Source organism: Dromaius novaehollandiae, chromosome 3 (genome assembly GCF_036370855.1).
Source record: "Dromaius novaehollandiae isolate bDroNov1 chromosome 3, bDroNov1.hap1, whole genome shotgun sequence".
NCBI classification, from domain to species: domain Eukaryota; kingdom Metazoa; phylum Chordata; class Aves; order Casuariiformes; family Dromaiidae; genus Dromaius; species Dromaius novaehollandiae.
Genome location: NC_088100.1, coordinates 49,756,224 through 49,772,329, shown reverse-complemented (window position 1 = coordinate 49,772,329; position 16,106 = coordinate 49,756,224). Strand labels below are relative to the sequence as shown.

The following is a 16,106-nucleotide window of genomic DNA, read 5'->3' as shown; positions in this document are numbered from 1 at the left end:
TTTTTGAGGTCAAATTCATGACTGGAGCAAAAACTGTAGCACCACAGTCCTCCAAATTGCTCTGGGGAGATGATTCATCTGTCCCTCTGTCAAAACACTTATGCTTTCAAAGGGGTTCTGCCCACATGAAACTCGCTGCATCACTGAATACACTTTAAATGCCTTCTGGATAATGAACCTTGGGTTCTTTTCTGTGTGGCAGGGTATCTGTAGTGGATCAGGAACAACTCGCAATTAAGGTCCTCATTTGGAAGTTGGGAGGTAAGAGTTTGAAATCCCTCAGGATAAGATAATTAAATTTGAGTTCCCTGGTGTCATAATTTATACTCATAGACAGAAATGACCCTGCCACTCTCCTTCTCATAAGCCTTCCCGTCATGACTAAAGCTGATGCTATGGCCAGAAGAGCTGCTTCCTGCTGGCATATGCTAGGGCATACTCCAAACACACCAGACTGGATCGGGAACTCTGGACACGAAAGGAAGTCTAGACAGACTCATAGCTGGCCTCAGGCACGAATCAGGCCACACCAAGGCACAGGTGGTTCACTACACATGTAGCAGCAGATATATATATTTCAATGTGCATTTATTTAAAAAATCTAGATGCTTACCAATTCTAGACAGTGCTTAAATTGCTCTTTAATCTTCCTTTAGATGTTTAAGACCCCAGATGAACATTACATTAGCATCACCATTATCTCAACAGCCATCCAGGTTATCACATGGCAACTGAGCTATGCTTCCTGTTTGCCTGCACACTGTTAGGCTGTGGAAAATGCAGGGCTAGTCCTTTTACCTTACCCAAAAATCAGAGTAGACTAATGCCCACAACAAAAGGTTAACACCAAGTCAGTCTGCCAGGCCTCATCATGGGTTAGGAGCCCAACATGAAGAGTTACACTGTGATTATGTTCTGGTGTCTCTGAACTCTGAGCCCTTTTACAGATCTGCACCTGTGTTCTGTGATAGAGAGCTGGTCAGAGAGCAACCCTCGAGCCACATGCAATGTTTCAGAAATAATCTATTTAGAAAGAAAACAGAGCAACAGAAAAGAAAATCCTCCAGCTTTCAACCACGCCTTCTACTCTGGGCGTTTTCAGATTCAGCAGCAACACTGTTACATAAAACATTCCCCACAGCAAGAAGCACAAGGTCAACTAAAAGTTCTATAACTTGCGTTCTTCCCATGTACTGCACTGCACGAAGCTGGTTGCCATGTATATCTACGTTTAGCTATTTCACAGAGTTACTTGCTAAAAAAATTATTTTCAGCATGACTGTTTAAGTATAAACCACACACAGAGCTGTCTTTATAATACATTCAGAGAAGAGAACATGTAGCAAGTCTAAGATGGAAAATGGTATTTTCTGTCTGCAACATAATTATTTGGAACGTGCAGAACAAGCACCATCCAGCAAAGATATGGTGATATAAATAAATAAAAACCTTGAGCTTAGGAACAAAAGTCCTTTTAACTTCCAAGCATCTGGTGTCCCCTTTTCTTTGTGTGTGTATTTCCTTAGAAATGAATCTCTGAAAAGGAGTTAAACTAGGTAAGTATAGTAGCTTGAAATATTAAAATAGAAAAGGTGCTTTGTGTATAGAAACACCGTGGAAAATCATGGGGAGGTGTTGAGACTGGCACTGCCAAAAAACAAAAATAAATTTGTGAGGTGAAACTGGTATCTGGAATAATAAACTCAAGCTTTTGTAAAATTAGGAAAAATGAACTGTATAACATGATCTAACTTCTTATTCTCTGCACAGCTGTCTGCTAATAAACAAACCTGTATACAGAGTGACCCACTTTCCTCTTTCCTTCAAGTAGAAAGCCTCTGAAGAAGAAAGCAGCAGTATATGATTTGTAGATAGACACAGCCCTCCTCTACTATCTAACTGTGATAAATCATACGGCTAGGATAAGTTTCGTAAGCTTTAAGAACTTCAAGAAGCAAAGAATTGCCATTTGGCAATTTTAACATGACATGTTTTAACATGACATCCTCTTTCATGAAGAAATTTTCCAAGAGTAAGTTGATCCTTCCAGAATGAAACAAGCATTTTAAACCCTTGAACTTGAGATTTAAAACGTACAAAAAGCCTATTTTACTTCATGTATGCGATCATCCATTAAGCTTGGCTAGAACCACTTCCAGTGTTTTTAATAGGACCTGTCTACCAGACAGCATAGCAGTTCCAAAGACAGACATACTGCAGATGTTTGTTTACATCATACATCAAAATGCTCCAGAGACATGAAAGACGATGACACATTTTATTTCTCCTTAGTCAACGGCTACATCGCTGATGAGCTACCCAAATTACAGCGGAGCACAATAAAATTGCTAAATACAAAGACAGTCAACAGTTTACTCTTCCATTTTTAAAATAAATACCATCTCTTCATTTTAGTTGCAGTAGATTCCTAAATACTTGACTACATTTTGTTAATAATTACTTTGATCTTAAAAGGTACTTGCAGATTTCACAACTGATCTATCATAATGATTGATTATAGGCTTGAACAAACTCATTCTTGACTGCTGATGAGTTACAACATATGTAAATGTTGTTTGGGTTTGTATCTGCCACACATAATAACAGCCAAATTTTTCCAAATGGCATTAGGTGTTGTTTTACTTTATCTAGAAGGGTGCATGATTCTGTGATGAACACAAATTACATTTCCCTGATGATAGCAATAGTATTCTATAATTACATGTATTTCATGCAAGGCTGCATAGTCGTAGTCTGCTTTTTTAGCATGCATAAAGAGCAAAGACAGCAGTACAAATGTTTCTTCACATGGTCCTACTGATATTTCTCAACCTACTCTAACTGATCTCTATGGGGAAATAACAAGTCTGACACATACTTGACTCCTTTTACAGAAGTCCTTTTGCAGGTTGTCATTATAAACAGTGATGCCACGCAGCTGCTTCTGTGAAGTCCTCTCCTTTGCAAGAACAGCAGAGGCCAAAAACACTGACTGTGGACAGGACATTTGATTGCTACTGAATTGAAAACAAGTGTTGCTTTATTGTTTGTGCCTCCCTATCATTTTTATTGTTGCAAAAATGGGGAGATCAGAGACATCGGTGTACTTATCTGCTTTACTTACAATATTTACAATCCGTAAAGATTTTAGAACTGCTTGGGGTGAACATCCCATTGCTGTCAGATCAGGATAGATTCCTTCTTCTAACACATACTGGTTACCAGAGAATTCTTCCTGGTCATACACTATGCAGCTGCAGGAAGAAAAACAAGTTGCTTCTTAAGAATTCTGTGCAACTACAGTGATACTAGTGTTTCTTAGTCTTTAGCTAATGACAAAAACATTATCTACAATTTTTTTTGTCCTGACAAGCTAAAATGATGTGTAAACTGCAAAGCATTATCATTTTTCTTTTCTCTAAGTCCCCGCCTGTGAAACCATTTCAAATGTTAGAAAGGTGGTTGCTTTTTAAATAACAAGTTCAGTAAAAGTCTTTTTATGTCGTATGAATACTGCAAAATCACTTACCTGCCATCTAAAATTTTTGAAGACTTCGCAGCAAATGAATCAATACATTTTGTATTTTTTTCAAATATTTGGCAGTTACCCTTGAAATCAGGCTCTGAAAATAACTGGACCTTTAGAAAGTTATAAACATATCATTTAAAAACAATTAATTCCTCAACCTTCAGCAACATGACTCTATCATCACTTCTGTTACTAAATTAAAATCTACTTAAAATCTAGACTCCCTCAGCTGCATATAATTTTAAATACCTCATCAATGTTGTAATCCCTTTTCAAGACAGCAACGTATCAATACCAAAAATTACTTTTAACTATAAATCATTCAATAACATACAAAATAGTTAAAAATCACTGACAAACAAGAATAGCTCCTTGGACTGTCAGAAAAGATTTTTAAATCCCCACAGAATGGCCAGAATTGGCACGTCATTAATAAAAGGGCCATAAACTGTGCATTTAATTTCCAAAATACGTTCTCTTTCCACTAAATGAAAACCACTTATTTCTCAGAACCTAAGTGGTACACAATCTTGGCAAAGGACTCGGACAGCATGCTAACAGGCGTGGTATAGGGCCCATCTACCCTGGGAATATATGTGTCCCGTTTAAACTACAGTTACAGCCATGTCAGTTCGTTCTTTACTCTGAGGATGCGACAGGATAAGTCATTTGGTGTTTTTTGTCCTTGTTTTAAAAAGAAAACATTCTAAACAGCAAACTTGCTAATTTGGTTAGAGGATAATTAACCCTGATCACATGGAAGTCATTCACATTATCGCATGCCTACCAGCTTTATTCACTCTTAACAGAGACACGAGTGCAGGCATGTACAGCGTTCTCCAAAGAGAACATGCTGATGGGGGATGCATTTTGTTGACTGCGAGACATTTACTTCTTTGTTTCCTTAGGATAAGCTCTTAATAGGCAACATAATATATAGATGTAAATAATTTTTCATGCATATAGCAGAAAATAAGCAGCCTTGAGATTTTTATTCCCCATAGTTTATACATATCCCTGTACAGTAGATTTCAGTGAGGCATGCTACTAATTAAGAATGCAAATTAAGACAGCCAAGACTTTTCTCCCAGGTTCTTAGTTCCATGACATAGTCACCATTTTGACTGAAACGAAAATAAAATGTCGTAGAGACACAAACATGAAAAGGCTCAGAATTACAAAAGGATGAAAAAAGCCCCCACATCAATCTTATTGTCAAAACTACGTATTTGTACTTGTACATAAACATGGTCCAACATAAAAACACACTAACTCAGTGGACAGACAAGTTGTCTCTGCCATTTCCTTCTCTAGTGGCAAAGGTGTCATTAACTTTTAAGCATGACAACTCAGAAAACAGTATTTATGAGTGAACTAGATTCTTTTCGAGTGCAACCATCACTAGCAGCGCTGTTAACCAAAAAACTAGGTTCAAAAAGGGCTGTCACAATTGCACCATGTACAACAACACCTAACTTGCAGGGCCCTTGCCTCTGGGGAGACTCCAGATGCCTGTGCCTTGTACCTTAAGTCTGGCATAGATGGGAGCGGGCTCCACAGAGCTGCACAAGCAGCTCACTTGCCAAGCCAAAGCACTGCCTGGGCATACAGGACATTCTGAAAACAGCTCTACATTAAATCCCACCTTTCCTGGACCTTAATGTGCCTTACCTATAAGATTCAGAAAGCAGCCTTCCTTCACTTACGGTTCTCACGCTTTATCTGACTGGTCAATCATCTGTGCAAATACCTGGGTGTTTCAGTGGACAAAAAGCTGATCCCATTTCTTTATTTACACATGTTAAACAGACACCATACAGTACATTTCATACATTTAGAGAAGTGTCTTACCTTAACTTTACCCCTTTCGCTTCCAACAATATCCTACAAAAGTTTGGAGAATGAAAAGAATGATGTTAAGAAGTGCTAAAATAACAAAGAAGCATACAAAAGCTTACCGTCTGAAGAGTGTGTGTACAATGAATTTAAGAAAAAAAAATGGCCACAAATACTTCAGAGAAATGTGCAAAACAAGTGTAAAATAAACTCCTTACCACAACAATAGGTTGAACTGAAGATATTTTACAATTCTTGCCCCCCCATGCCTCAATGCTGGGATATAGCCCTTTATCCAGTATGTACTGCTCCCCTGTAAACTCAGGATTCTCATAAGCCACCCACCTAAGAGAGAGAGAGAGAAAGGGGTCACAATACTTCTTCCAGAACAAAAGTATATGCTCATTATTGCCTTAATGCTAACAACAGATCACATAGTTTTATTTTTTTTCCTCTCTAGTACCATCACTCAAACTGTGATGCTATTAAAACTCTAAGCAAACAAAACTATGCATCTCTCTATACACTATAACTATATATTCCAAAACCTACTATAACTTTAAAACAAAATATTACATTCAGCCTACTATTATGTCAGTATGAATGCGAGTGAACTAGCTAAAGCAGACCAGAAGTTCTGAACTACTAGGTATTTAAAAAGCCCTCTCCCATCAGAAAACTTGAGACTCTTCACAATTCTATTATTTTATCTAGATCAAGTTATTTTCTAGAAAAACAAAGATATCAGAATATCACTGGTTTGGATGCAATTAACTGTCAGTCATCTGCATCATAAAGATAGCTACAAGCAACATTAAAAATCAGTATTACCAAAGCTCTGTTGTGTTTAAGCAAACATATATTCCATAAAAGTTTGTAACAAAAGGCCTTTATGCTAATGAAAGCACAGACTGTTCCCTGCTAGGAATCACAGACATCAGCAACAGGAACTTCCTTAGAAGTTAAACATTAAAACCATCACAAAATCTGACCAGATTAACGTATTTAAGTTCAAAGCAATTATTATGACTACTCAGCCTGACCTCATGCCTGACAGAGGCACAGATTCTCAGATTTCTTCATCAAACCCCTAACTTTTCACTCAGTCAGAATACATTTTTCTGCAAAGACACTGAACTTCAAGATAAAACAGTTCAAACATTAGAAAAGCTACCAAATACGACATATATCTCTCCAGTGTTTAATTACCCTTGCAGCACTTCATTTCTAGTCGGAGGTTACGGAAGCGTATCTGCCACCAGCCAGTCTTGCTAGGCACAGCCTACTACATTTAAGAAACCTTCTATCATGTGGCTCTTCTAATCCAGTCTCCACACCGTAAGTCTGGATAAAGCATTCCCGCATCAGTGTTAACTTTGTTTTTGTTATAAGCTCCCTAAATCCTTTAGTCTTGCAGTGCTAGGCTTTCCTGACTTTCTGATAATTAAATTCTGTCTCTTTTTAAACTCTTTCCTCTCCTCCATTCCCCCCTCCCCCTTTTTTTTTTTTTTTGAGTGCTGGCATTAGAACTGGCACACTATCGACGGCATTTCATTCGTTATATTTATGCAGAGATCAGAATATCTTCCTGGTTCTGCAAGATAATCTACTCATAGTCAACCAGCTTTAATTTTACCCAGTACACTACACATAATGAGTGTACGCTATGTTATGCCAAAACCCACTTACTGCCAAGTCTCCTCACAGAATTTCAACACTAACGAAGAAACTCGCACCATAATGCAGTGAAATTATATTGAATTTTTAAATTCACAGCAGCGGCTAACGCTCACCATCTGACTTCACTATAAAATGATATTTCTGTGTTGAGCAATTAGATTCTATTAAGCTGCAGTTTTAGTCGAAGTACAAATGCCAGAGTTTCTGCGAATGTAAAAAGTGGATAACTTCAAACTGAAATGAAGTTACATCAGCATGTGTGTGCTGGGAGTGTGAGCTTCATATTATTTGTCCATGGCAAGCACTCACATAGTGATTCACGTTCATCACTGTTCTCTTGGTTTGCCTCAGATATAATCAATTATTCTAGATAGTTATGCACTAATTACTCAAGGTATATTTCAAGACACACTCCTAAATCATCTCATACTGATTTATCAAAGAGACATTGGTATGTACAATAAATTAGGCAGAAAGTTCAAATGTCTCAGGTGTGTTTATACCTGTATGCCACTTGCATCAAAAGCTGTGAAAATGAGGTTTCCTTAACCAGTTTCTGAGGCGGATGTTCATTAACTTTTTCCCTGCACAAATACTAGGATATGACTATCACACATACTTGGAGCTTGACTGACATCTATGAAAACAGATGTTTCTGATATTAAGCAAATGATAAAACGCACCAGATACCTCCTAAGCATCTCTTGATAGCATTTATTACTTTTCCTCCCCTCTAACAAGCCCAAATACAGAAGTAGTTAATGTATCTCACTTTTGACACACACATACGTTGAAATCAATGGCATCTACAGTACCACTCTCCCATGCAAGTCAGCCCATGTGGTTAGAGGTTTGCTAGCGCCAGGGCTCACTGGTGAAATACCCACGCTTTTTCACTACATCTGAAAAGACGCACAAGCTGCTGAGAGCAGTAATAACAACGACAGGAACAGGCAGCCTAATTCAGGAGCAGCTGAAGCTCAGTCAGACCTCAGGAACACCCTCAATAATCCAATTTTGAACCAGCAGAAAGGCCAGAAGAGCAAGGCAAAGCCTCTGTCTAAAAGAAAGTGCCACATTCTTGCTTGCCAAGCACCGGAAGAAGAGCAGTATGCCCCTGCAGCATGGCAACAACCACTCTGCTTCAGAGGTAGCGAGTTTGCTTAATGCCATAGTTTTGTAAACCCTAGCTAAGAAACTGCCTTAGCTAGGCTGAGCAACAGCTTCACCCCAGGTCGCTGCCAGAAGGCAATGGAGACCTCGCTCCACGGCACCATCCAGGCTACTGGAAGCAGAGATGTGGCCAGGAGCGTCATCTACAAACTAGAAGTACTGTTGCACTCACAGTATCTTTCCTAAAAGCCTTGCATATGCAGTATCTAGGAAGGCAACCCAAAATAAGGTCTGGAAGAATAGCCATGAAAAAATCAGTGACTCATGACTTGCTGAAAAACAGCTTTGTCCCTGGTTAGCTCAGGATTCACCTTACTTTAGCTTTCAAAATGCTGGCCTTTCTCATCATGTAGGTGCTTTCTAACATCAGCTGAGAGGAGTAATCCCCCCCTTTTAGTGCTGCTGAGATGCTGATCTTATGGCAGGACAGATTAACCTCCTAGAAGGGCCTACTTTGCGCTCTCAAGGTATAGAAGATACGGTAACACCTTCGTTAAACCAAATGGCATAGCTGTAAGAAGTAGGTTTTCAGGCACAGAAGTGCTCTTTTAGCTCTGAAATAGAATCCACGATCTTCAAAGCTTAAATACTACTCCGAGACAACAGGTTTCAATTGGACTATATACGCTAATCAGCTAGACCGTGTGGGGCCAGGGAGGGAAGCAGGGAGATAACCGGCACTTGCAGATTTGTAGCATGATGAACAGGGAGGAAGAAGTGATCAAATTCTGTTCATGGGAAAGAGAGAAAACAGGTTCTCTATCACACGAAGGTTTACAGGAATGGCAACAAGATGATAACGTAGCATAAAGATCCTTTTGTGCCCATGATCCCATGCACCTCTGAATTTTAATTTTCTGATTCTTTTAAAGGTTCTCTTGAACATTAGTGCTGACATCAGAGATGGAGGAAAGAGGAGGCTTTGTCTGCAATGTTCTCCCACCTGTTCCTAAGGGCTCCTACCCTTTCCAGCTCCCAGCGGAGGTTTGTTCTTGTATGTAGCATCTCTTCAGTTTCACCCATATTACCTTCCCGAATGCATCTGGTACACTAGAATACATTACATTCTGGCTCCTGTATAAGAACTGCTCATCACCTATTGATCTTCTCACAATATCACTATATATACACACTAGAGGCAGCCAAATCTGCACTGTAGGCTAATTATTTGAAAATTCAAGGAAAAACAGTATGAATTACAGGGCTACAGTAAAACAAACAGCTATGTAGAAAATAAATCTGGAGAAGTTCTTTCACCAAGCTGAAAAAGGATTGACAAAAAGACGTTCAGTATTATTGGCACAAGTTTAGCACAACTGAAATGTTGAAACTGAAAATACAGATAAAGAAAAGACATTTCAAAACATGCAATGCCTATGATTTTGATCACTATTAAATATAAGCATGAAGAGCTACTAAGCAAACAGGAAATGATAAATTGTACAACACAGTTGCTTTCAGTACTTGCTTAAACTTGTAAAGGGTGTTACCTGTTGCTACTTAATACTTCCATTTTCTGCCATTTACAATACTGCCAATTTGGAAGTAAAGATGAAAATTATATTTAAGAAAGGCAGGCCTCTCATTTTCAAAGAGTCTGCATTGCTTTCCTCCCCCCTACTCCCCCCGCAATATGGTAGAAAAATAATTATAGCCTGGATTTTGGGCTTGGCTATTTCTGAAGAATGCGAAGAGCAAAGCATTTACCCATTTTTTGTAAAAGAAGGCAACCCTCGCCACCTTTAGCTATATTTTTCAAGATCTATTTACACTGGATTTAGCAAAGGCATTAAAGTATTGCTTGGAAACGTTCCTCAGAAGAATAATAACTGAAAATTTTATGCAGCTAGCTCTCAATTACCCACAAATGGACTACTCATTCCCCAAATGCAGAGCTGGGCTGTCTTCAGCACAGAATTTAAGAGACACAGTTTAGCTCAGAACTTGTTCAGGGATATCTGTGGTCTAGAATAGCAGCCTTTCTTTTGATACATCCTTTATATTGCACAGAAGCAAATTAATTACATGAGAAATACAGCTCATATGTTACCAGTTATTTCTACAACTGCTTACCCCAGACGCCAGTACTTAAAGAAATGTTATGAAAGGTTCAGGGATTCTTCACATTTTAATTTTTTTTAAATTAAGTATTTTCAGTATGATACGAGGAATTAACATCTTTAAAAAACTAGAAGGCAAAGTTAAAGGGGCAGTGGCAGAGCCTGTGGGACAAGGGCTTTGTTTTTAATAATTTCTACCCACCTTTACCGTAAGAGTGTTAGAGAAAAGTCACTCAATTATTAAAACACACAGACTAGAGCAGGATTCCTATCTCAGCTGCAACAGTCACATTTACTGGAACAGCTACACAGTGGGTGTGATAGGTAGCCCACAATCTGCTTCCCAACCTTAGGATGCGACTCTTTCCCATGCACCTCCCTTGTGCATCGGAGAAGACTAAGAGGGCACAGCAGCTACAAAGGGCACCAGGCTGGTAGGGACGGGGGAGAAGAGCTGTCACAGCACATTCAAATACAATTAAAGGCACTCCTTAGGAATGCACTGTGAGCTTGATTCTGCAGTCTTTATCCAGACAAAACTTGCACAGATATCACACAGATAACACACAGGAAAGATTTTGGGTGTGGTTAGGTAGGGCAGCACTTTCAGCGAGTTACCTGCCTACCAGGTAGTGAGAGAAACTACGTCTTGCACTTTCAATTCTACTACTTCAAGTAATTTTGTATACTTGGGGCCATGATAGCCAATATTTCCAAAATATTTTGATACAGGCCACAATGCCATGAAACTTGATCTGTAACCGATGTGCAGAACAAATCGAACATCTAAATCTACCAGCTTACCAACTGCATGTGACAACACACGTGACAAAACTTTGATTGACCACTCTCATTTATGGGATTTTTTTTTTTACAATGGGAACCCCATTGGAAAAAAAAAAAAAAAGTATTACTATTAAACTATTAACCTATGGAATTCACTGTAAAAGTAATGTTACCTTTTGGAACAATTCAATTAAGGACATGAATAGTGAAAAAACACTGTGAAAAAACACTGTCCAAAAGGTGAGCTAAGAACACATGCCGATTTACTGCCTTAAATTCTGTTTAGCATCAGAATTTACTAGTAAGCATAAGAAGCATTATCGCCATTTTACAGGCACACAACTGAGCAAAAGGGCTAACGATTTTGTCTCTGATCAAACACAAGACGCCTCAGTCAAAACTGGAAACTAGTTCCATAACAATTTTGCTGTTAAGATGTTTAAAAAAAGAGAGAGAGAAAAGAAAAGAAAACTGAGCAATAAAAGCATGCCATTTTTACCTCTCTGATGACATGTCAACTCATATACTTTCATACTTTGTAAATCAATTAGCCAGCACTTCCTGGGAACATCTGATCTCATTATGAGAAGAAAACCGATTTACTGCACATATTCACAAAAACAATGAGCTGTACTTTGCACACTGTGCAGTCAAGGGCGGAAAATTTTATCTGAAGACTTTCCACATAGATATTAGAAGTCAGAGAGCAGGAAAAATTGCAAGGAAAAAAAGAGCAGGAAAACATTTGCAAAAACTACTATATTCTAAAAATCATAACAGCAAGTTTAAAATTAAATAGCAGTTAAAAATATCACTTACACTCCACTTAGCACATTTATAGACTGTGTCCTCAGCCCGTATCCAGTGTCTTTCAAATTGGAAATAATTCCTAACACATTAATATTGGAACCCTTTGATCCAAAGTCTTTTTCACTGTACATTATCATATGGGAATTTGTGAAGTCCTGTTAAAACAAAGAGAAGCAACATAAGGAAAATGTAACATGATGTCTCAGTGTGCTCAGAAGATACCTACTACATGTTCTTGGAACTTACACCAGTAACAGGCCGCAGTGATTGCAGTTCTTCATCATAACCACCCCAGTCCATCCAATCCTGATAAGATCCCTCTTCCAGCAAGTACTGATGGCCTTCAAACCTGGGCTTCTCATAAGCAACCCACCTAAACAACAACAACAGAGCCTCTGTGTGAAAATGGACACCTGCTGATATGGAGCATACACAGATGGGTCAAATTTGTTCTTTCTTCACACCACTTTTTTTCTAAATACAGGAATCTCCTAAAGACTTTTCCCATTGATGTTAAATTAACTACATATATTTTCAAGTCTAATAAAATCTTTGCTAATTTTACCAGAAGTAAGCAAAGTAAAGACAGCTGCATTGTGATGACTACTCTGGTTTGACACAGTGTGGTGAGGTGGAGAGAGGGCATGAAAAACAGAAAACCTTTCCTAGTTTGTTATGTATGGATGCAAGACTTCAAGTGAATTTGAGAAGCCTTCTGTACTTCTCTAACCAAAGCCAGATGAAATTCGGTGACCATTCTATGCCTTGCGTTTAAAAGAACTACGTTAACTAGGGAACCAGCACTAAGCCAAGCGAGAGGGGCGTTAGCCAAGTTAGGTAGCTGTAGAGGCTTGGCAGCCTTTCTATCCCTCCATCCAGTATTGTGAAACCACGATGATACTGAGTATTGTCCAGAATGCAGCCTTTGCTGTGAATATGTGTTGATTTAACCCAGACATGTATCTAAAATCAAAAACTAGGAAGATGTGGATAATAACTGGGCACTGAAATTTATTCACTACAATTTCCAACCTGCAGAGTTACTGTATCTACTGAAGGACAAATATTACTGATGTTTTCCCATACTTACACTCCTCCCAAGACTTTCATGGATCCCACTGATGCAAGCGGAAGCACTGTCTTCTCTTTCAATTCTTTGTCATTGAGCATAAATATTTCTGATTCTATCTCCACATGCCTCCCTTCAAAGAAAGGCTTCTCATAAATGATTACCTGTGGCAGAAATGAAGTAAAATAAAAGGTTGTAGATGGCATGATAAACACACCCTGACAGCAGCCAGTTTCTTTTGCATGGGCACATAAAGAAGCCAAGATTATGAAACTAACTAGTGAGATCTCTCTACTTTCTTCAAGAGGTTACAGATACAACATGAGGACTTGAATATCACTACCCATCTGCACTACCCAGACGGCTGTTAATACTGTCATATGCACATGTGATTGATGCACAGGTATGCCAGAAATTGCAGTCGCATGGTGCAATCACATACTGGAGGATCGGGCACTAAATTATCAGTAGGCTGGATACCACCATGATAAATATGTCTACCCACGTGTAGTTCATGTGTCATAAAGTGGACAATCAAATAAACAGATTTTTACCTTTGGCTCTCTAGTGAATTCGACTTTGCGACCACCCTATTAAGAAAAAAAAAAAAAAAAAAAAAAAGAGAGAGAGAGAGAGAGAGATAAAAAGTAAGTTGTCTGTACTAACTGTAGGTAGTTATAAACTCTTTACAACAGCCAGAATTCTTTAAGATGAAGCATTCTTCAAAGAGTGCAAGAGAAAAATAAGATTAAAAACAGAAATGGATATAATCAAATTTAGGAAGTCAAAGAGTTTTTAAAAAAAAAACAAATTTTGGAGTTTATAAAGACTTACACTTTTGTGAGCCTGGAAAAATCTAGCAAACTTATTTTTAATGCATAAATGCAAGTCAGGTAACTGTAAGTAATAACAGTATTTTACCATTTTCAAGGGCCTCATAGACCTAATGTAGGCTTCCTTCTTCTCCCAGAAGGCTAAATTAGGATATTCACCAGGCTCCAACATTAAAGGGATTCCCTGGAAACCAGGTTCTTCATAAATTAGCCATCTAAAGCGGAGAGGAGTGGAAAGTAAAGAGTTAAAAAGAAAAAAAAAAGAATAAAGAACATGACAATATGCTTACTTTAGGAAGGACATCACTGCACCCTTAAGAAAATTGTTTGTCCTTATCCGAATTCCCAGCTATAAGCTGGTATTCCGATATACTTCCGTGCTTGTGCACAAAGCACCAACAATGCATGTATTTTGCTTCAACGGCGCTAGAAAGATTTCAGTGCAGTGAATCAGGCAGTTAAGGATTTGACCATGTCTTATCTGGGGCAACAGACATTTTAGATTGATGATTCAAGACTTAAGATTATTACATACTATTTTTAGAATAGCTTTAAAATGCACAGAACCAATTTTCTAGAAGTTGAACGATCTCTTCTAACCTAGACTTGGATTTGTTCCAAACTGTGTTCACTACAGAATTATAAACTTGCATTAAGTAACATGTAAAAACTCCACCAGCTCCTTGGAAATCTGCTTCCTTATGGCTTGCACCTGCTAACAGTCTGCTTTGAAAGTCATCATTTTCAAAATTCCTGATTGGGAGAGCAACAGCAGATTTTCAAAGCTTTTTCAAAAAAATCGTAAGCAGTAATCACTTATTAGAAACAAAGAAACATACTGCTGATCTCTGCATAGAAGGTGGCAACTGATTTCTTCCAGTTAAATTTAAAATTCAGACTAAGCAGGAACACTTTGTGCAGCCAACCCTTTGATTATGTAAAGACCATAATGTACAAATCGGGTGATATTAAAAAGATGTTAAAATAATCCACCACTTTAACATGCTTAAAAGGCAGATTCTTAGCTGATGGAAACTGGTACAAGTTGACATAGCTTTGTTGACAACATAAAACTTCAGGAAACAAATAAAGAGCTCTTCTTTTATTGCTATCTAAAGCCAACCATTCCATATACTGCTATACTGCTGATTCCATGTAGTTACACTGCTAAACACGCTATGAGGGACTCCAGGCTTGGTGAGATTAAAGCAGTGACCCCACATAGTAAGCCCTCAACTTCTCTGCCAGAATTTAAACACATGGGAGACCCAGGAGAGAGCACAATCAGACGATAATGGTGCACTGCCTCATGCTTGTTGGTAGCTTTTAATAAACAAGAATTAAGCGCACACACTGGGAAACCTTAAGAAGATACTGCTACACCCACATAGCAGAGTGACTCAGAATCAAAGCCAACCATCAGCTGCCAGTAATGTGAACTATGCAGTACTTGTAAATTAAAGAAGGAAAGAAAAAAACCCGCAACATAGAAAAAACACAGCAGCAACTCTTACTTAACTTCTCGTGCATGCAGTTGGCAGAAACTGCTTCTTTCTACACAGGACTCATGAACTGATATCTGAAAAAGATTATTTTCCAGCCATCTATTTTGCTTCCTGATGCAAACAACACAGTCTGCCTTCCATTAAGGGATCCACATGCAACATTGAATAAATTTGGACTGCAAGAATTTTCTCAGATTTAGTGCAAAAAATACTCTCACACTGATGCAAAATAAGGACCAGTCTGAAGTCTGATGGATGTGCAAAGGCCCTGACTCCTTTCCCAAAGATCTGTTATTTCACTATTCACAAGAATGCTTCTAAGTGAGGAACAGAAATAAAGTTTATTAATTGACTTCATCCAGATTTACTCAGCATCCAAATAACATCTCTGATTTCGTTATTGCTAGCAAACACAAGTTATGTTGAACACACAGTTCCACAGAAAAAAGCTTCTGTCAGAGAAATAACTACTTGGGCAACATCTTAAAGTTTTCCTATATACCTGAATGCTGCTTTTTTTTTTTCCCCTTCAAATCAAGGCATAAAGATTTAATTAGATAAAATATCCTTTATCTAGGAACTAAAATGCCCCCTTCATCAGTTTATCTGAATGTATCTTTGCAGTGGTTTACAATACTTATTGACAGATTGACAGAAGTGTTAGAACACTCGATATGAGCAGTATCACACATGCAAAAGATGTGAGCAACAGCACACATTAATCAGAACCAAATGGTAGACAGGCATACAGTACTAGTGTCCAACACGACACAGGCAGCAGGTAACAACCAATATCTGTAAGCCTTGAAAATGTTCTGCAGAATC

General features: G+C 38.3%; 2 protein-coding genes across 6 annotated transcripts in view; one reads left to right on the top strand and one right to left on the bottom strand.

Annotated features, from left to right (window-relative positions):
* The window catches only part of RTN4IP1 (reticulon 4 interacting protein 1), a 52,125-nt gene extending 38,623 nt beyond the window's left edge, over window positions 1–13,502 (top strand). Inside the window, exon 9 of the mRNA XM_026119903.2 lies at window positions 9,091–13,502. Within this exon, the coding sequence (XP_025975688.2) occupies window positions 9,091–9,171 (81 nt within the window). The 3' untranslated portion in view covers window positions 9,172–13,502. The remainder of the gene's footprint in view (window positions 1–9,090) is intronic.
* The window catches only part of CRYBG1 (crystallin beta-gamma domain containing 1), a 97,771-nt gene that overhangs the window by 12,114 nt on the left and 69,551 nt on the right, over window positions 1–16,106 (bottom strand). For all 5 annotated transcript variants that reach the window (XM_064508846.1, XM_064508845.1, XM_064508847.1 and 2 more), the window contains 9 exons: window positions 13,865–13,991; window positions 13,498–13,533; window positions 12,965–13,107; window positions 12,121–12,247; window positions 11,884–12,029; window positions 5,584–5,710; window positions 5,381–5,413; window positions 3,530–3,639; window positions 3,125–3,254 (listed from right to left, as the gene is read on the bottom strand). In XM_064508846.1, coding sequence (XP_064364916.1) covers window positions 3,125–3,254; window positions 3,530–3,639; window positions 5,381–5,413; window positions 5,584–5,710; window positions 11,884–12,029; window positions 12,121–12,247; window positions 12,965–13,107; window positions 13,498–13,533; window positions 13,865–13,991 — 979 coding nt within the window. The remainder of the gene's footprint in view (window positions 1–3,124; window positions 3,255–3,529; window positions 3,640–5,380; window positions 5,414–5,583; window positions 5,711–11,883; window positions 12,030–12,120; window positions 12,248–12,964; window positions 13,108–13,497; window positions 13,534–13,864; window positions 13,992–16,106) is intronic.